This window comes from Moschus berezovskii, chromosome 8, assembly GCF_049115385.1.
Source record: "Moschus berezovskii isolate FMDL1 chromosome 8, NW_MosBer_1.0, whole genome shotgun sequence".
In the NCBI taxonomy this organism is placed as follows: domain Eukaryota; kingdom Metazoa; phylum Chordata; class Mammalia; order Artiodactyla; family Moschidae; genus Moschus; species Moschus berezovskii.
The window spans coordinates 82,861,619-82,883,711 of NC_142467.1; the positions used below are offsets into that span (position 1 = coordinate 82,861,619).

Consider the following 22,093-nt stretch of genomic DNA (forward strand, 5'->3'; position numbering starts at 1 on the left):
AATTTTAAGCAATGGACAGTGGAAATCATTAAAACAAAGCTTGCACATATAAGGTGCTAAGATTTTTAGATAAAACATTTTTAAATATGAGAAAATAGAGTTCAGTGACTTTTAACATTAAATAGTTCAAGTTCAGTGTCACCAGCACATCATCATAGATGGGCTTTGGTTAAGGATATATGATTTAGTAATAATGTACAGAGAACTAAAGACTATTCACTTACAGGGGGTATTGTAATTTTTTTTTTTTCTCAGATATTTGCAGGCCATACAGAAACAGACCATGGACCACTTTTGGCCCTCAGGTAGTAGTTTTAAAGTCCTTCTTTATTATAAAGGGCTTCCCTTGTGGCTCAGCTGGTAAAGAGTCCGCCTGCAATGCAGGATACCTGGGTTCGATCCCTGGGTCAGGAAGATTCCCCTGGAGAAGGGAAAGGCTACCCACTCCAATATTCTGGCCTGAAGAATTCCATGGGATCACAAAGAGTCGGACATGACTGAGCAACCTTCACTTTCACTTTTATTATAAAACCCCTCTTACTGATAAAAATGCTTGTCATACTTGAAATGAGATTGGGTCCAGGTTTTAAACATTGTGTTAGTAATTTTGCTGACTTTATTTTTGTTAGCGCAACTCTCTATTTGGCCACTTGATGGCAGCATTTACTACGTGTTAACATTGAGCTTTTTTTTTTTTTCCTTCGCCTAGGTTGTTCAGCCTCGTTTAACATTGGTAGTGGAAAAGATTGATAGCAATGCAAATGTATTTATAACCAAGAGAGATAGTCACCTTCCACCCCAATTAGCCTTTGCATTGATTTACTGAAGAAAAACATCTATTACTGAAAAAAGTCTTACAGATTAGTGTTGCATTATTTTGTTACAGTTGAAATATGTAGGGAAAGTGATCTTGAAGAGGATACACTTTAGTCTAGCCAAAAATGTATTTTCCCAATAGTTAAAAAAAAAAATACATCAATGAGGATGCAGCTCTGGTTCAGAATACCATACCAGTTTTTTTCCCCCTTAAAGCTATCTGCTTAGTTATTTGAATATTTTCTAATAATGAGCTTGTGTCACATTTTAGATCTTTAAAAAGAGATTTATTCATGAACTGTTGCTTGGATAAAGCCATTGATCTACCAAAAAAGAAAAAGCCCGTTTCTCAATTTTTTTGTGAGAATATAATTATGGTTAGAACTAGTCTTTTTTTTTTCTAGTGAAAAGGCTTACTGCCTCCTGAAATACATTTTTGTACCCTCTAAAGATTGGAACTGCAACCGTGACTTTTTTCCTGCAGAGAAAAACCTACCAGTAATGACTGTATAAACATCCCGGTAAGTACTTTCTAGGGAAGATTTTCTAAGAGAATTCCCGTTTGAGATTTACATGGAGCACAAATTGATAGAGATTTACAAGGCAGTTACGATTTAGCGCTTTGGGCTTGAAAGAAGAAAATAGTATTTTTGTTTTGTTTTAACCATTGCCTATTTTCTCTTGGTTCCTTGTTTCTCTTAAAAGATCGTGGTATTTGGAAAAGTTTGGTAGGCATTTTGTTTTTCGAGCTTTTACCAGAGAAGATTCCCCATATTATAATTCCTTGCCATCTGAATTTATATATCAGAGTTAGGATAGGGTACTCAGTATTGTAAAGAGACTTTGCTGAGCCATCAGGACTGCAAAAATGACAAAAAAGTAACTTGGTAAGTTGTGGCTGGATGGCGAGTTTATATAAATATCTTTTTGGGTGCATATAAATATTCTGGGGAGGCAATTCCAGCTCTGCTATTTTCACAAGCTCAACTCTATTTTCTGAGCTCTATGTATGTTTACTTACATACAATTGTACATTTCCTTCTGTTTATATACACTTGGATATTCTTCGTCTATAAAGGGAGACCTATGTTCCTTATACATTCTTCCTGTAGCTCATCTCATGCTAGTTTAAAGTTAAAGGAAGATTCTATAGTAAAAGTAATGCAAAATTACTGAAGAAAGCTTATAAAATATAGATATGTGAAAAGTAAATAAAAACCTATATCTTACCATGCCTTTATTGAGTGTTATAGTCATGAATATGTATATATACCACAAATAAATATAAAAATATTATAGAAATTAGGTCATACATTAGTCTTGTACAGGTTTTCACAGCCTAGTCAGACACAGTTTCTGTTGCTACACAGTTCACTTATATGCCTTTTCTTTTTAACATAAGCACATAATCCTCATTTTCAGTTTTATCATTATGAGATATGCTACCTGCTTTGGACCCCTGGAAAAAGAACATTTAAATGATACCACTGTAGTCACCCACTGGGTCTGTTGCATACATATGGGAATTCGTAAAGAGGACCCATCTCCAGATGGCCTCACATTAACAGGGACATTTTCAAAATCGTATAGGAAGTTAAGGTCTAGAGCTGACAGGCATAATTGCTGTGATGTTCAGTCTCAGATGAAATCAGTGTGGAAAAGAGAAAGAAAACAATAGCCCTGACAGCTTTTCCCAGTCTCCAAGCTTTGCTGTATGTAATGTGCTGTTCACTTCTAGCCAGAAGTTGAGAAAGGAAGGAAGCGCTTAGGTGGCTGCACTAGAGAGGGGCTGGTTGCCTTTCAGGAGAGCCTTGTTTTCATTTTGTGCTCTGAAACCCTGAGAGCCCAGCACAGTGCTGTCTCCCTCACTGGCGCCAGAAGGTGCGGAGAACTGCTTGCCCAGAAATGCCAACTGGAAGTCAGAACAATCTCAACTGCAGCCCTCTTACCAGTTACTTGATGAGCACGCCTTCATGCATATGTGTGGGTGTTCTTGCATGGATGAATGCATGTTCACACATGTTCCATGCATGCTGAGTTTTCTGGTTAGTGTAGTTCCATCAAAACCTGGTCACAGGAACTTGGGTCAGTGTTTTAGGTTTTAGGCATGACCCATCTCAGACAGTGTGTGGTCTCTGAATACAGATACCCAGCCTAACTACAGTGAAGGCAGCTCCATTACATTCAGCAGTGTCTCAGTTAAAGCAGAATGGAAGGGGTTCAGCACAGAGAAGGAATCAGGTTGGTTTAGTCTGACTGTGAGTGGAGAAATAGTGAAGCAATTGAGGGCTCCTATCTGCTATAACATTGTAGGAATCTCCCGAAACTATGAAGCAAACTTAGATCTGGCAGGTTTGCTTAATGGTTTTGGTAAGCTCTGTAGCCGGATACCATTTCTTGGTTTAGAATAGTTGAGTTCTGTGTCAAATTTGTTTTTTGTTGTTTTGCTGTTTGCAAATGTCCAGCCCCCATGAAATCTTTGCATATTCAATAAAAAATTACCTAGAGAGTTGAAATTGGCATTGATTTTTAATTTATACAGAACTTATTACAAATATATATCAGTGTCAATTAAAACAGTTTCATTGCCTACAACATTTAGGAAATCAAATTTCATAATTACATTTACCATGTGGTCAGTAACACTGGTTTCAGAGTTTAAAGGTCATTGGTAATTAGGCTCTGAGTTTAAATTGCAGTGTGTGTTTTTCCTCTCCCTCCTAGATTGCAAATGTGACAAAGAAACGCTGGCACAACTTAGCATTTTCTAATAAAAGAAACACTGATGCTTGCTTTCTGTTTGCCTTTCTTCTTGTGCCACGTCCTTCATAACTGCAGAGAGAACTTGAGGTAAATGTTCAGTCAGTGTTTGAACAATGAGAACAGAAATACCAATTTGAGTAACAAAAGACAAATGGGCACTTTGGCTTTGATTTACAGAAGTGACATGAATAAAAGCGTCAATTCTCATTTATTATCAAGTGGGAACTTAATGTTCTCAAATTTGTCCTTGTTAAAATTTCTCTTTAATTTTAGTAGGACTCTTCCTTAAGTGTTTTCCCTCTTGCCCTTCCCATTTTCCATCCTTCTTTCATCATTCTCAATTTTGTCGTTCCTGGAATTTTGCTTCTTTCCTGGTAAGTTGTAGTAAGGAAAAAAAGTCATTTCATTATCAGGTTGTAGTCACTGATCTGACTGAGTTCTGGTTTTCGTGTGCCATCTAGTATTAATATGTGTCAATTCTCCAGGCCATGACTTCTTCACCTGCAAAATGAGGGTGATGAATGGTTTGACTTCTGTGGTCACTTTTAATTTTAAAATCCTGTGCTTCTTAGTTTCATTTCCCTTGTGGAAAAATTCAGAAAGAATTCACCTTGCTTTCTACCTTTTTTTTTAAAAAAAATTAAGTACAGGGCCTTCTCCCACAGCATACATTTTTATCAACAGAAATGGATATGACTTTTTTTTTGCTTAAGAAGTATGGTTTATATTATGGAAAATGCTGTTTGTCGTGATGTGCTAACTGCTGGAATAAAGCTGTTGCCTGAGCAACTCACGTGCTTTGAGTGTTCCAGTGGTTTGTTCATCGTGGCAATGGGTGATACGGATGATCAGATTCTGGTGATGAGTGCAAGAAGGCTAGACAAGTGAAAATACTGGTTGTGATAGGAAAGAAATCATTGATTTTGAGCACTGTCTAAATGTAAATAAATTTTTGATTCGCTTTATGATATTTTGATTTATTGGAGAAGGAAATAGCGACCCACTCCAAAATTCATGCCTGGAGAATCCCATGGACAGAGGAGCCTGGTGGGCTACACAGTCTGTGGGGTCACAAAGAGTTGGACATGGCAGAAGTGACTTAGCATGTAGCATTTTGAATTTATAGCTATAGAGAGTATCTTTATAACCAATATGTCGGAAAGACATTAATTTTATTATTTTGTATCTAAATTTATTAAATAAAGAACAAAATCAAAAGCTGGTTTAAAAGCTTTATGACAAACAAACCTCTACCAACACTGATAGAGACTAGACGAGACAGAAGACAAAATACAGAAAAAAAACTTCCGTATCACTGCTGGTTGCAAAGGGTTTGAAAATCAGTAAAAATATTAGGAAGGAATATATGCAAACGATTTAAACCTTAGATGAAATGGATGATTTCTGAAAATGCCAAAATTTGTATGAGGAAAAGAAGAACATGAGTGGGCCAATAATTACTGACAAAAATAAAATAAAATATAGCAGTGGTGATCAAAGACCTTGTACCAGTAAAGTCTCAGACCCAGAATATTTTATAGGAGAATTTTACCAAAAATTTAAAGAGTAGAATCTCTCTATATTATACAGATTGTTCTAGAAATTAGAAAAATATTAAATCCACCCAACTTATTTAGAAGCTGCTATCACTCTGGTTACAAAGTATAAGAAAATTATAAGCCTATTTCATGTATGAGCCTAAATAATAGAATCTAAGTAAAATATTAAAGTCTAATAATAATAAAATAATATCTGATATTACTATGTATATCTAAGTAGAATTAAAACCTTCATACTACAAAATATCCTAAAATGTTGGAAAAAGTATAATAAACCAATTGCACAACTAAACTTGAAAGAAGTAAAGGAAATCAGTAATGATCCAAAATGGAGGGTTGTAGGGCTATTGAACAGCAAAGAAATAAATCTGAGTTGATAATGGGATTGTCTTAGAGACTAGATACACGTTTCACTGACCAAGGAGCTTGGTAGTCAAACAAAACAGGCTATCAGCAGTGGGAAATTTGAACTCAGAGATGTTGATATTAAACCTTCAAGGGACTATATGCTGTGTGCAAAATGGAGCAGAAAAATTCTGGCATTTTCCCAGTCTTTTGTTACCTCATCAGCATAGAGGGAAAACCTTTTTTCATAGTAGAAAAAATTCTTCTCATTTAATTCTTAATTTGTGAGTATGCCCTAATGCAGCTATACATTTTTAATTGACATAAAAATCAGTCCTAAGATAATATTATCCCTCGAGTGCTTCAGAAGAAAATGTAATATCACATAAACTGCACACACAAGGTTATGTTGAGTTCCTGCTAATAATGTGTCACTAAAGAGATCGTAACCTCCAGAATATAAAACACACATGGAAATAATCATGCATGTGTAAGAATCAGTGGTCAGTAAAATTTAACCCTCAGAAGGTTCAAATATAATTCATGTGAAATTTATACTATAAAATAGCATATTTTAGATTCTTGAGGACTTAACTGTCAAAAAAAGAAGAAAACGTGAGATTAAACAAATACAACGAGAAGTTCTAACAGCTGAGTTCAGCAATGTCGCAGGATACAAGATAAACATATAAAAATCAATTATATCTTTATATACTCCTAATGAACACATGGACACTGAAATTGAACTATCATTTATAATGACTTAAAAGCAATGAAATACTTCATTGTAGATCTAACAAAACTTGTGCAAGACTTGTATGTTTAAAAGTATACAATGCTGATGAAAGAATATGTACAGAAACAGAATTATCTATTCTTACATTATAGGAGAAGGAAATGGCAACCCACTCCAGTATTCTTGCCTGGAGAATCCCATGGACAGAAGAGCCTGGTGGGCTGCTGTCTATGGGTCGCACAGAGTTGGGCACAACTGAAATGAACTTAACAGCAGCAGCAGCCTTCATACATTATAAGCCTCAACATAATAAAAATATAAATTCTCACAAATTGATGAAAGGCTTAATATATATCCAAGTAGTATCTTTTATAGATACAGACAATATTATCCAAAATTTACATGGAAAGAAAAAAGAACTAGATTAGCTAGATCTATTTTGAAACAAGAAGTCTAAAGTGAGAGAGAGTCTATCTTTTCAGTTTGAAAAGTTATTTATAATTAAAATAAATATTCCTGCCTTGAGAACCCCATGAACAGTATGAAAATGCAAAAAGATAGGACACTGAAGGATGAACTCCCCAGGTTGATAGGTGTGCAATATGCTACTGGATATTAGTGGAGAAACAACTCCAGAAAGAATGAAGAGACAGAGCCAAAGCAAAAACAACACCCATTTGTAGATGTGACTGGTGATGGAAGCAAGGTCCAATGCTGTAAAGAGCAATATTGCATAGGAACCTGGAATATTAGGTCCATGAATCAAGGCAAATTGGAAGTGGTCAAACAGGAGATGGTAAGAGTGAGGGTCAAAATTTTAGCAATCAGCGAACTAAAATGGACTGGGATGGGTGAATTTAACTCAGATGACCATTATATCTACTACTGTGGCCAAGAATCCCTTAGAAGAAATGGAGTAGCCATCATATTCAACAAAATGCAGTACTTGGATGCAGTCTCAAAAATGATAGAATGATCTCTGTTCATTTCCAAGGTAAACCATTTAATATCACAGTAATCCAAGTCTATGCCCCAACCAGTAATGCTGAAGAAGCTGAAGTTGAACGGTTCTATGAAGACTTATAAGACCATCTAGAACTAACACCCCAAAAAGATGTCCTTTTCATTATTGGGGACTGGAATGCAAAAGTAGGAAGTCAAGAAACACCTAGAGTAACAGGCAAATTTGGCCTTGGAGCACGGAATGAAGTAGGGCAAAGGCTAATAGAGTTCTGCTAAGAGAACACACTGGTCATAGTGAACACCCTTTTCCAACAACACAAGAGAAGACTCTACACGTGAACATCACCAGATGGTAAACACTGAAATCAGAATGTTTATTTTCTTTGCAGCCAACGATGAAGAATCTCTTTACAGTCAGCAAAAACAAGACTAGGAGCTGACTGTGGCTATGGTCATGAACTCCTTATTGCCAAATTCAGACTTAAATTGAAGAAAGCAGGGAAATCCACTAGACCATTCAGGTATGACCTAAATCAAATCTCTTACGATTATACAGTGAAAGTGAGATATAGATTTAAGGGACTAGATGTGATAGAGTGCCTGATGAACTATGGATGGAGGTTCAAGAAGAAATGCAGAAAAGCAAAATGGCTGTCTGAGGAGGCCTTACAAATAGCTGTGAAAAGAAGAGAACCAAAAAACAAAGGAAAACAGAAAAGATATACCCATTTGAATGCAGAGGTCCAAAGAATAGCAAGGAGAGATAAGAAAGCCTTCCTCAGTGATCAGTGCAAAGAAATAGAGGAAAATGATAGAATGGGAAAGAATAGAGATTTCTTAAAAAAAATTAGAGATACCAAGGGAACATTTCATGCAAAGATGGGCTCAATAAAGGACAGAAATGGTATGGACCTAACAGAAGCAGAAGATATTAAGAAGAGGTGGCAAGAATACACAGAAAAACTGTACAAAAAAGATCTTCATGACCCAGACAATCACAGTAGTGTGATTACTCACCTAGAGCCAGACATCCTGGGATGTGAAGTCAAGTGGGCCTTAGGAAGAAGCATCACTTCGAACAAAGCTAGTGAAAGTGATGGAATTCCAGTTAAACTATTTCAAATCCTAAAAGATAATGCTGTGAAAGTGCTGTACTCAATATGCCAGCAAATTTGGAAAACTCAGCAGTGGCCACAGGACTGGAAAATGTCAGTTTTCATTCCAATCCCAAAGAAAGGCAATGCTGAAGAATATTCCAACTACCTCACAATTGCACTTATCTCACAAGCTAGAAAAGTAATGCACAAAATTCTCCAAGCCAGGCTTCAACAGTACCTAAACTGTGAACTTCCAGATGTCCCAGAGATCAAATTGACAACATCTGCTGGATCATCGAAAAAGCAAGAGAGTTCCAGAAAACCATCTGCTGCTGCTGCTGCTGCTAAGTCACTTCAGTCGTGTCCGACTCTGTGTGACCCCATAGACGGACCCCACCAGGCTCCCCCGTCCCTGGGATTCTCCAGGCAAGAACACTGGAGTGGGTTGCCATTTCCTTCTCCAATGTGTGAAAGTGAAAAGTGAAAGTGAAGTGGCTCAGTCGTGTCTGACCCATAGTGACCCCACGGACTGCAGCCTATCAGGCTCTCTGCTTTATTGACTATGCCAAAGCCTTAGACTGTGTGGATCACAGTAAACTGTGGAACATTCTGAAGGAGATGGGAATATCAGACCACCTGACCTGGCTCTTGAGAAACATGTATGCAGGTCAGGAAGCAACAGTTAGAACAGGACATGGAACAACAGACTGGTTCCAAATAGGAAAGGGGGTACATCAAGGTGGTTTGTTGTCACCTTGCTTATTTAACTTATTTGCAGAGTACATTATGAGAAACGCTGGGCTGGAAGAAGCACGAGCTGGAATCAGGATTGCCGGGAGAAATATCAATAACCTCAAATATGTAGATGACAGAACCCTTATCGCAGAGAGCAAAGAAGAATTAAAGAGCCTCTTGATGAAAGTGAAAGAGGAGAGTGAAAAAGTTGGCTTAAAACTCAACATTCAGAAAACAAAGATCACGTCATCCAGTCCCATTGCTTCATGGCAAATAAATGGAGAAAAAGTGGAAACAGTGGCAGACTTTATTTTTGGGGGCTCCAAAATTACTGCAGATGGTGACTCCAGCCATGAAATAAAGACTTCTTGGAAGAGAAGTTGTGACCAACCTAAACAGCATATTAAAAAGCAGAGACATTACTTTGCCAACAGAAGTCTGTCTAGTCAAGACTACGGTTTTCCCAGTAGTGATGTATGGATGTGAGAGTTGGACTATAAAGAAAGTTGAGCACCGAAGAATTGATGCTTTGAGCTGTGATGTTGGAGAAGACTCTTGAGAATCCCTTGGACTGCAAGGAGATCCAACCAGTCCATCCTAAAGGAAATCAGCCCTGAACATGCATTGGCAGGACTGATGTTGAAGCTGAAACTCCAATACTTTGGCCACCTGATGCGAAGAGCTGACTCATTTGAAAAGACCCTGATGCTGGGAACGATTGAAGGTGAGAGGAGAAGGGGACGACAGAGGATGAGGTGGTTTGATGGCATCACCAACTCGATGATCATGAGTCTGAGTAAACTCTGGGAGTTAGTGATGGACAGAGAGGCCTGTTGTGCTGCAGTCCATGGGGTCGCAAAGAGTCGGGCACGACTCAGTGACTGAACTGAACTGTCTGATAACTATATAATAAAATAATAATAACTATGTGGTAATGGTGGTAGGATAGACATACACATTGGAACAGAATAGAGAACATAGATATACACTCAAATGTGCCTGAGTGTTGACAAATCTGCAAAAACAACTTAATAGAATTAAGATAGAATTTTCATCAAATAGTGCTGGGACAATTGGACATCCATAGGTTAAAAAAATAAATCTTCAACCTAAGCCCCATACTTTCTAAAAGTTAAAATGAATCACAAGCTTAAGCATATGGCATAAAACTATAAACTTTTAGAAGAAAATGTAGAAAAATTTTAGAACCTGTTACTAGGCAAATGTTCGTAGGTTTGACACCAAAGAGCAATCTACAAAAGGGAAAATTGCTATATTGGACTTCATCAAAATTAAAAAATTTTTGCTCTCTGAAAGAACCTGTTAAGAAGATAAAAAGACATTTTCTAGAATGGGAAAAACCACATGTTTCTGACAAAAGAGTAGTCACACATTAGAAAAGACTAGTATTAGGATATATGAAGAATTCTCAGAATTCAACCATAAAAAGGATCCAAACAATCCAGTTAGTACAAGGGCGAAAGGCATAGACATTTCATTGAAGATAAACAAATGTCAAATTAAGCACTTGAAAAGATGTTGAACATCAGTAGATAACTGAGCAATTCAAACTAAAATCACATGATAATATCAGTATACACCTATCAGAATAGATAAAATAAAAAATTGTGACAGCAACAAATCCTGAGGAGAATACAGAGAAACTGGATCAATCATATATTGCTGATGGAAATGTAAGATGGTACAGCCACTCTGGAAAACAGTTTCTTTAAAAAGACTAAATATGCAACTACCATGTGATATAACAGTTATACTCCTAGACCCTTAAACCAGATAAATGAAGAGTTATGTTCACATAAAAATCTGTACACAAGTGTTTATAGTAGTTTTATTTGTAATAGCCCCAAACTGGAAACAATAGGTTGAGCAAATTGTGGAATATCCATACCAAGAAATACTGCTCTTTAGTAAAAAGGAAAGAACTGGTAATATAGTACAACCTGGATGCCTTTCCTGCATCTACCTTCAATGCAGGAGACCAGGGTTTGATCCCTGGCTCAGGAAGTTCCCCTGGAGAAGGAAATGGCAACCCATTCCAGTATTCTTACATGGAGAATTCCATGGCCAGAGGAGCCTGATGGGCTACAGTTTATGGGATTGGAGAGTCGGACATGACTGAGCGACTAACATTTTCAGTTTCAATTTTCATGCTTGGCTGTAAAAGCCCATCTCAATAGGTTGCATACTATATGATTCCACTTATATAACACTCTTAAAATGACAAAATTATGGAAATGAAGACTAGATTAGCAGTTGCCAAGCATTGGAACAACAGGGAAGTAGATACGATTATTAAAGTCAACATGAGGGATCCTTGTGATGATGAAATTGTTCTGTGTCTTGACTGTGTCAGTGTCGGTATCCTGGTTGCTATATTGCTATAATTTTACAAAGTGTTACCATTGGGGGAAACTGGATGTTTCTATATTATTTCTTACAACTGCATGTTAATCTAAAATTAGGCCAGGCCAGAATACTGGAGTGGGTAGTCTTCCCCTTCTCCAGGGGATCTTCCCAACCCAGGGATTGAACCCAGGTCTCCCACATTGCAGGTGGATTCTTAACCAGCTGAGCCACAAGGGAAGCCTAAGAATACTGGAGTGGGTAGCCTATCCCTTCTCCAGTGGATCTTCTGACCCAAAATTGAACTGGGGTCTCTTGCATTGCAAGAGGATTCTTTACCAACAGAGCTATGAGGGGAAAGCCCTAAAATTACATTTAAAAAGATTAATTAAAAAACATAAAACAACAATGCAGAGGGAGCCAAATAAAAATGTGATTATCCTGGGTTGAATTGTGGATATGGGTGCCCAGTGGATCAGAGTCAGTAGTGGCAGGAATACCTTTTAGTGTATTCCTTTTTCTTGACATAGGAAAATTTACAAATCATAAATTTATATCTTGATGACTTATCACAAAATGGACCCACCTACATAACTACCACTCAGATTAAAGCTAGGATATGACCTGACACCAGAAATTCCCTTTGTGCCCCTTCCTTTCATTACTTCCTGTCATGTTTCCAAAGGTAATGACTAAGTTTAAGTAGCATAGATTAGTTTTGCCTGTTTTGAATTTATAAAAACAGAATCATACAGAAATCATTCTTTTGTGTCAGGCTATTATAAATCAACGTTACATTTATGGGATTCATCCATGATGGTGCATGTAACAATAATTTGCTCAGTTCTGTTGCTATGTAATATACTATCATGTTGTTCATTTGATCAGTTGTGTCTGACTCTTTGCCACCCCATGAACTGCAGCACGCCCAGCTTTCCTGTCCTTCACTATCTCCCAGAGTTTGCTCAAACTCATGCCCGTTGAATTGATGATGCCATCAGACCATCTTATCCTCTGTCACCCCCTTCTCCTCCTGCCCTCAATCTTTCGCAGCATCAGTGTCTTTTCCAATGAGTTGACTCTTTGCATCAGGTGACCAAAGTATTGGAGCTTCAGCTTCATTATCAGTCCTTCCAGTGAATATCGAGGACTGATTTCCTTTAGGATTGACTAGTTTGATCTCCTTGCAGTCCAAGGGAGTCTCAAGAGTCTTCTCCAGCACCACAGTTCGAAAGCATCTCAATCTTCTTTATGGTCCAACTCTCACATCTGTACATGACTACTGGAAAAACCATAGCTTTGACTATACAGACCTTTTTTGGCAAAGTAATGTCTCTGATTTTTAATAGACTTTCAAGATTTGTCATAGCTTTTCTTCCAAGGAGCAAGCATCTTTTAATTTCATGGCTACAGTCACTGTCTGCAGTGATTTTGGAGCCCAATAAAATGAAGTCACACTGTTTACATTTTTCCCCCATCTATTTGCATGAAGTGATGGGACTGGTTACCACAATATTAGTTTTTAGAATATTGAGTTTTAAGCCAGCTTTTTCACTCTCCTCTTTAACCTTCACCAGTATACTATCATATAAACTATAATTTACCTATCCTACTCTTTATGAACTTTTTATTTTTTCCTCAAACTTTATGAATAATGTTGTCATGAAAATTATTTTTTCCTATGTGATTTTCTTTTTCTTATATATATCTTCTGTGTATAGGTACAAATTTACCTTAGATGAATAAATGAAAATGAAATTGCATTTCTTGTAAGACAAGCCCAGTGATGATGAATTCCCTCAGCTTTGATTATCTTCCGTTTGGAAAGCACAGTTTTGCTGGATGTAGTATTCTTGTTTGGCAGGTTTTTTTCTCTTTCAGTTCTCAGTAAGTCTTGGGGCACATGCTTCTCTCTCCTTCCCTGGAGGGGGAGGTGTGCAGCGGTATCAGCCTCTCTCTGTCTGCTGTTCTGCAGGTACTTTGGGGCAGCAGTGTGCTGCCCAGCTCGCTTGTATTGCTCAGCAAACCCCAGGCATCTGGAGATCTAGAGTATATAATGTCCCATCAGTGCTCTGAGGCAGGAGAGAGATACCAGTCCTCAGGTAGCCCACAGAAAAGATGGAATGCTGGATGTATGTTCCAACTCTCTCTCTCTCCAGGGAGAAGTCAAGAATTGTGTTTTTTTTTTCCCCCCTGCATGATCCACTGAGCTGGGGAATGGTTTATGGGGAGTGAGTGCCTCAAAACAGTGCCTTTGTACTCAGTGACTTCCAATCCGGTGCTCTTTTTAACAGTGCTTAGATTAAGGCAAGACGGAAACCAGTCTTTCAGGTAGCCCCCTCGCCCAAAGTCTAAATGTTAGACATATGTTTCAGTCTTCTCTTTCTCTCACCAGGGAGAAGCTGAGACCTGGGAATCTTCTGATTGTGCCATGTTGAGCAGGGGGAGGAATTATGGTGAGTGCCGTGAGTTTTCCTTCCCTCTTTGAGCTTGCCTGCTGTATAGAAGTCTATTAATTGGCTTCTAGGTCTCACAAAGGGAACTGGTTCCTGTATTGTTGTTGGGTCAGTGTCTCCCTGACGGGAAGGAGGGTATCAGACTTTCTGCTCAGCTCTCGATTATTCTTACTCTTGATTCTTTTGTTTTGGCTTTGTCTGTTTTTGCACCAATATATCACTGTCTTAATTAGAGTAACATATCCAGTAGTGTAAGTTTTCCAATTTTTTTTAATGAAGTCAGAGTTATTGTTTATCTTTTAAATTACCATATAGTATTTAAGTTAGCTAGTTTCCGTGTGTACATGTAGGTACACACACACACACCCTTGCTGAAATTTTGTTTGGAATTTCCTTGAATCTTTAGATAAAGCATGAAAACTAACATCCTTACAATTTGAACTCAAAATATGTGAACATACCACATCTCGCTGTTTATTTAGCTCTTTATTTAATTTCTCTTAGTAATATTTTGTGGTTTTTACATAGTTCTCATTAGATATTTTCCAAGCTGTCAGGTGTTTTAAAGATCTTATTATAAATATTTTTTAAATTTAAATTTTTTAATTTAAATTCTATTTGTTATGCATATTTAGACACAAAATAGATTTAAAATGTGATTATTTGAAATTCATGTATTCTAATGGTTTATCTGTATAATTTTTTGCACTTTTTGCCTACTTATTATACTACCTGGAAAATAGCAGTTTTGTTTTTTTCTTCCAATCTTTTTCTTATTTTTTTCTTGCCTTCAATTCAGTTCAGTTCAGTCGCTCAGTCGTGACAGACTCTTTGATACCCCATGAGTCACAGCACGCCAGGCCTCCCTGTCCATCACCAACTCCCGGAGTTCACTCAAACTCATGTCCATCGAGTTGGTGATGCCATCCAGCCATCTCATTCTCTGTCGTCCCCTTCTCCTCCCGCCCCCAACCTTTCCCAGCATCAGACTTTTTTCCAGTGAGTCAACTTGTCGCATGAGGTGGCCAAAGTATTGCAGTTTCAGCTTTAGCATCAGTCCTTCCAATGAACACCCAAGATCGATCTCATTCAGAATGGACTGGTTGGATCTCCTTGCAGTCCAAGGGACTCTCAAGAGTCTTCTCCAGCACCACAGTTCAAAAGCATCAATTCTTCGGCGATCAGCTTTCTTCACAGTCCAACTCTCACATCCATACATGACCACTGGAAAAACCATAGCCTTGACTAGACGGACCTTAATCGGCAAAGTAATGTCTTTGCTTTTTAATATGCTATCTAGGTTGGTCATGGGGCTTCCCTGGTGGCTCAGAGGTTAAAGCGTCTGCCTCCAATGTGGGAGACCTGGGTTCGATCCCTGGGTCGGGAAGATCCCCTGGAGAAAGAAATGGTAACCCACTCCAGTATTCTTGCCTGGAGAATCCCATGGACGGAGAAGCCTGGTAGGCTACAGTCCACGGGGTCGCAAAGAGTCGGACACGACTGAGCGACTGAACGGAATGGAACGGAGGTTGGTCATAACTTTCTTGCCTTCAGTTCAGTTCGGTCGCTTAGTCGTGTCTGACTCTTTGCGACCCCATGAATCCTTATTGCAATAGCTCGTACAGTGTTATTAGAATTGGTGACAGCAGACATTCATATCTTGTCCTTATTCTTAGATTTTAAGTTTTCATTATTTTACCGTTCAGTATAATTTTTTCAGTAGGATTCATAGATACCTTTTTACACAATAAGCTGTTCCTATTTATTTATAGTGTAGTAGCACTTTTTATCATGAATAGATGCTTAATTTTATAAAATAATTTCCTTTATCTACTGAGATGATCATATGATTTTTTCAAACTTAATCTTTTGATGTAGTTAATTACATTGATTTTCAGATGTTAACTCAGCCTTCTATTACTAGAACAAACCAGATTTGATCTTGATATATTATCCTTTTTAAATATCTTTGTACTTTGCTAGTATTTTTTATAGTATTTTTACATCTTGAATCATTATCTTAGAGTCTGCTTCTGGGAAGCCTCATATCAGACTGAGAATGTATAATACAGGATAAATAAAGTTTCAAGTCACAAAAAGTCTCAGCCCTGATTAAAGAAATAGTGGTTTACTTTTTGTCACACAACAAAAATTACAGTGCTTAAATCTGATAGAATTAATCCAAGTGATTTGTGATGCCATCTGTAGCCTAGCGTTTTTCTATTTTTCTTCTCTCCTATCTTTAGTGTGCCTTTTTAACTACATGGTGGTTATCTCATGCTATAACTTAGAGCAAGGAAAGGAAGAGGAGTGGGCAAGGCTTTCCCTAAGTGAAGCTATTTATGTATGAGGAAGGGAAACTCCAAAGCATGTGTCCTATTTTGTTTCTTTGTCTAGAACTGTGTCATATCTGATATCTAAGGAAATCACTGGTAGAGAAAGTGCAATTCCTATGACTGGATTGAATCAGTCAGATTCATCTTCTAGGGCTAGAGAGAGTCTGAATTTTCCTTTAAATCAGAGATCTATGTATGCTACAATGTTTGTGTTCTTTTAGCTGGGAAAAAAAATACGGGACTCATATCTGCTACAAATAGTTCAAGGAAGAATAATTTTGGAAATTTGACTACATAAAAACTTGTGAATTTCTATTCAATGAAGGGAACCATCAGTAAAGTCAACTGACAGAATAGGCTGAGAGAAGTTAATCTTAGATTTATTCTTAATCAAAACTCAAAAACTGAGAAGGGATAATATCTAGAATATTTAAATGTTTATTTAAAAAAGAAGAAACTAACAGAACAATAGTTAAAGCAGAGACTATAGATTCCAACAACTACTCTGGAAAATAGTCTGGAGATACTTGTTTAATTTCATATGTGTAGATCCCAGGACCCATCCACTCCACTCCTGTGGAACTTTTAGTTTCTAAGGAGGTATATATAAGCTTGATAACTTGAAAATGATTTGTAGAACAGGGCGTTGTCGAAAACATAGGTATCTATCTCTATGGGAGCAGATGGGAGAAATGCTGTGATATTCACAGGGGTAACAAATTAAAGACAGATTTTTGTGGAGAAATCTTTCAAATATGGTGTTGAGAGGAAAATATAAGATAACAAAAGACCTATAACATGATATAGCTGTCAAATTTAAAACATAAACACACAACAAAACAGTACCACTTTTCAAATATACCTGCATGTTTAGAAAAGGTGCTAAATGTATTAGAGTAATTTCTTACAGGTGGAGGAATGGACTAGAAATGGAGATTGACGATTAGAGGAAAAATAAAGCAAAACAGGGACCTTGCATGGATAGTTGAATGGCTGTGTCATGAATTTGGAGTCCAACCAATTCAGTTCTTTGCGTTCTAGTTTATGTGTTTACTTTCTAAGTCCTATTAAGATTCTAGTTTGCACGCTAGCTCTTAGTTAAGCATACCCACTATTTTAAATATTGGTTGTAAAGAAAGTCTACATAGAGACTTTTGAGTAATTATTTAATTTGTAGAAGCAGTGTATACCAATATAAGTCCTCACTGTAAACAAATGAATACCTTCTTCCAAAATCACACTTTTAAGTTATCAATGGGATATGTTGTCTTTTCCATTTGGTCTCAAAGGCTTTAGTTTGTAAAACACCACAGTCAAATTCATCTGTCATTTTACTCAATATAAGTTCGATTTTTCTCTCTGCTTTCTTATTCCCCTTTAATAACAAATGTTTTGTTATTGAATAACAAAATTATTCTGGAATAGTGATCAGGTTTGCACTGTTTTTTCCATTTTTCATGAGAATGAAGTTCATGAAGTAATTTGGAAGAATTATACCTTGATCTGAAGACATATTATAGCTGAAGATTTGGCTGGTGAATTTAAGCTATGGCTCAAAGCTGACCACACTAAGTTCACCTGATAGAAAATTCTGAAATTCATTCTGCAGTATGGGAATGGGAAGATTTTTGATGTAAGTTTTCTTTAGGTAAATTTCCCCGTGCCTTATATAAATCTAATTTATTATCTTTCTGATGAAATTATGATTTGAGTTTTTAGAATTGATTGCTTATTGTGTGCCAAGACATACATGTTATTTTATTAACCATGGATAAATTTGCCTGACCCATGAAGCACCAAGATTCTAGTGATAGCAAGACCAATAAGTTGATGCTGACTAGGAAACTGCTACTCAAAATGTGGTTTCAGTCAATAGAATTACCTAGGAGATTTTTCAGACATACCAAATTTCAGGCTCAATAACATACCTAGTGAATAAAAGTTGTATTATAACAAGATGCCTAGGTGATTATTAAGTACCTTAAATTTGAGACCTTCTGGCAGTCTTTCCTTGGCATCTAGACAGTGAAGTCAGGTTGAAGAATAGCTGTTTTAAAATTTAACCTATTTTTACATAGTCATCTTTGCTTTTATGATTATTTTTATCATTCATCCATTCAGTAAGCATTTAATCAATAATTCCTGTATTTCAGGCTCTAGATCAAGTTGCCAACATCTGCTGGATCATCGAAAAAGCGAGAGAATTCCAGAAAAACATCTATTTCTGCTTCATTGACTATGCCAAAGCCTTTGACTGTGTGGATCACAATAAACTGTGGAAAATTCTGAAAGAGATGGGAATACCAGACCATCTGACCTGCCTCTTGAGAAACCTGTATGCAGGTCAGGAAGCAACAGTCAGAACAGGACATGGAACAACAGACTGGTTCCAAATAGGAAAAGGAGTACGTCAAGGCTGTATATCGTCACCCTGCTTATTTAACTTATATGCAGAGTACATCATGAGAAATGCTGGGCTGGAGGAAGCACAAGATGGAATCAAGATTGCCAGGAAAAATATGAATAACCTCAGATATGCAGATAACACTACCCTTATGGCAGAAAGTGAAGAGGAACTCGAGAGCCTCTTGATGAAAGTGAAAGAGGAGAGTGAAAAAGTTGGCTTGAAGCTCAACATTCAGAAAACTAAGATTATGCCATCTGGCCCCATTACCTCATGGCAAATAGATGGGGAAACGGTGAGAGACTTTATTTTTGGGGGCTCCAAAATCAGTACAGTTGGTGATTTGCAGCCATGAAATTGAAAGATGCTTACTCCTTGGAAGGAAAGTTATGACCAACCTAGACAGCATATTAAAAAGCAGAGACGTTACTTTGTCAACAAAGGTCTGTCTAGTCAAGGCTATGGTTTATCCAGTGGTCATGTATGGATGTGAGAGTTGGACTATAAAGAAAACTGAGCACCGAAGAATTGATGCTTTTGAACTGTGGTGTTGGAGAAGACTCTTGAGAGTGCCTTGGACTTTAAGGAGATCCAACCAGTCCATCCTAAAGGAGATCAGTCCTGAATATTCATTGGAAGGACTGATGCTGAAGCGGAAACTCCAATACTTTGGCCACCTCATGCCAAGAGTTGACTCACTGGAAAAGACTCTGATGCTGGGAGGGATTGGGGGCAGGAGGAGAAGGGGACGACAGAGCATTAGATGGTTGGATGGCATCCCTGACTCAATGGACATGAATTTGGGTGGGCTCCGGGAGTTGATGTTGGACAGGGAGACCTGTCGTACTGCAGTTCATGGGATCGCAAAGAGTTGGACATCAATGAGCGACTGAGCTGAACTGAACTGACTGGGAATATACAAAAGCAAGTAAGACATGCTAAGGAAGTCTTGTGGTTTTTTTTTTTTTTTGGATGCAGAAATAAATGTAGAAGTTGGATTGCAATATACTTTTGGTTGTCTGGGAGAAAGTTCCTAGTTCATCAGTCTGACAGTGGACACAGAAGTTATGGAGACAACCATCTAGAACCTGTTTAGTGGCAAGTCTTGCCCTAGAAACTCTCAGCAAGGCAGTCAACCTGAAATTAGGCACTGCTTGGCTGGAGGTAGCTTGGTTTCTGGGCTCCCAGTTGAGCCTGGGCCAATCTAACTCTCTGACTCATAGATGATGGCTGGCATCTAGGCCTACCTTCTCAGCTTCAGGGATGGCTTATTGGTCAAAGAGCCAGAGAATGAAATTTCCATGACAGGGCTGGGCAGGGTTTATCCAGCATGGGGTATCTTCTATAAACCTGTGTGGTCTGATTCAAGTGCTGTGAGCAAAGGTTTTCAGAACTGTGAAGGAAGAGAAATGATCGAGTGGATTCTAAGGGAGAACACTGAAAAACAATGAATCCAGGCCTAGTCCCAAGACATGGTAGGAAAATTAAGTTCTTTTATATTAAGCTTTATGGCACACCCAAATCACATCATGTTAGAATTTTTAAAATAATGTGTATATTGATTACATAATTCTTGCTTCAGGGCTGAGAGTTGAAGAATATCTGATAGCCACTCCTTTTCATGTGAATTAGCCACATAATGAGCTAGTCTAGGAAGTAGATATGAGAAATGTCTATAGAAACTACCACCTCATCCAGGTTCACACAGATGGATTTTTTTCTTTTCCTGTTCAGTGTCTCTAGCCACAAAGTTGAAAATACTGTTAAGAAAAAGGCAAGGAAAACAAACTCTAGTTAAAGAAAGAAAAATCTCAGCTCTACTGAGATGAATTTTCTTCTTTCCTTCCATTATGTACGCATAATGCATACAGCAATCTCTCTGTGTGGCATCATATTGCCAAATGGATGAGGAAGGAAGAAGTCACTTGAACTAGCTGATTATTCATTGGTGGTAATTTGTGAAATGCTACTTGGCTTTAGATACGGCTTTATCATATTTGTGAGATTTAGTTTGCGTTACCTGTAAAATGAAGATACTTAGACTACACCAATATTAAATGAAATAATGTTTGTTTTGTTTGATTAGACAGGTTTTTAAAAATTGAAACATAGTTGAATTACAATGTTGTATTAATTTCTGCTGTACAGCAAAGTGATTCAGTTATATGTGTGTTCTTTTTAAATATTATTTTCCATTATGGTTTATCATAGAATATTGATTATAATTCTCTGTGCTATACAGTAGGGCCTTGTTGTTTCTCCATTCTATGTATAAAAGCTTTCACTTGCTAACCCCAACCTCCCACTCCATTCCTCTCCCAACCCCTCTCCCTTGGCAACCACCAGTCTGTTCTCTATTTCTGCGAGACTATTTCTATTTCATAGATAGGTTCATTTGTGTCCTATTTTAGATTTCACATATAGAGATATCATAAGGTATTTGCCTTTCTCCTTCTGACTCAGCTCACTTAGTATGATAACCGTTAGGTCCAGGCATGTTGCTGAAAATGAGATCATTTCATTGTTTTATATGATTGAGAAACAATCCAGTGTATATGGACTACATCTTCTTTATCCATTCTTCTGTCAGTGGACATTTAGGTTGTTTCCATGCCTTGACTATTAGATTAGATCTGACAGAACTATGGACAGAGGTTTGTGACACTGTAGAGGAGGGAGGGATCAAGACCATCCTCAAGGAAAAGAAATGCAAAAAGGCAAAATGGTTGTCTGAGGAGGCCTTACAAATAGCTGAGAATAGAAGAGAAGTGAAAGGCAAAGGAGAAAAAGATATACCCATTTGAATGCAGAGTTCCAAAGAATAGCAAGGAGAGATGAGAAAGCCTTTCTCAGTGATCAGTACAAAGAGATAGAGGAAAACAATAGAATGGGAAAGACTAGAGAACTCTTCAAGAAAATTAGAGATACCAAAGGAACATTTCATGCAAAGATGGGCTCGATAAAGGACAGAAATGGTATGGCCCTAACAGAAGCAGAAGATATTAAGAAGAGATGGCAAGAATACACAGAAGGAGTGTACAAAAAAGATCTTCATGACCCAGATAATCACGGTGTGATCACCAACCTAGAGCCAGACATCTTGGAATGCGAAGTCAAGTGAGCCTTAGAAAGCATCACTATGAACAAAGCTAGTGGAGATGATGGAATTCCAGTTGAGCTATTTCAAATCCTAAAAGATAATGCTGTGAAAGTGCTGCACTCAATTTGCCAGCAAATTTGGAAAGCTCAGCAGTGGCCACAGGACTGGAAAAGTTCAGCTTTCATTCCAATCCCTAAGAAAGGCAATGCCAAAGAATGCTCCAACTACTGCACAATTGCACTCATCTCACACGCTAGTAAAGTAATGCTTAAAATTCTCCAAGCCAGGCTTCAACAGTACATGAACTGTGAACTTCCGGATGTTCAAGCTGGTTTTAGAAAAGGCAGAGGAACCAGAGATCAAATTGCCAACGTCAGCTGGATCATCAAAAAAGCAAGAGAGTTCCAGAAAAACATCTG

General features: G+C 37.7%; 1 protein-coding gene across 1 annotated transcript in view; it reads left to right on the plus strand.

Annotated features, from left to right (window-relative positions):
- LOC148777108 (uncharacterized) overlaps positions 1-18,929 on the plus strand; it is a 51,753-nt gene extending 32,824 nt beyond the window's left edge. The window contains exons 6-10 of the mRNA XM_088839308.1: positions 256-305; positions 1,221-8,742; positions 11,276-11,393; positions 13,354-13,427; positions 18,324-18,929. Coding sequence (XP_088695434.1) covers positions 7,786-8,742; positions 11,276-11,393; positions 13,354-13,427; positions 18,324-18,929 — 1,755 coding nt within the window. The 5' untranslated portion in view covers positions 256-305; positions 1,221-7,785. The remainder of the gene's footprint in view (positions 1-255; positions 306-1,220; positions 8,743-11,275; positions 11,394-13,353; positions 13,428-18,323) is intronic.
- Positions 18,930-22,093: the final 3,164 nt, after the last annotated feature.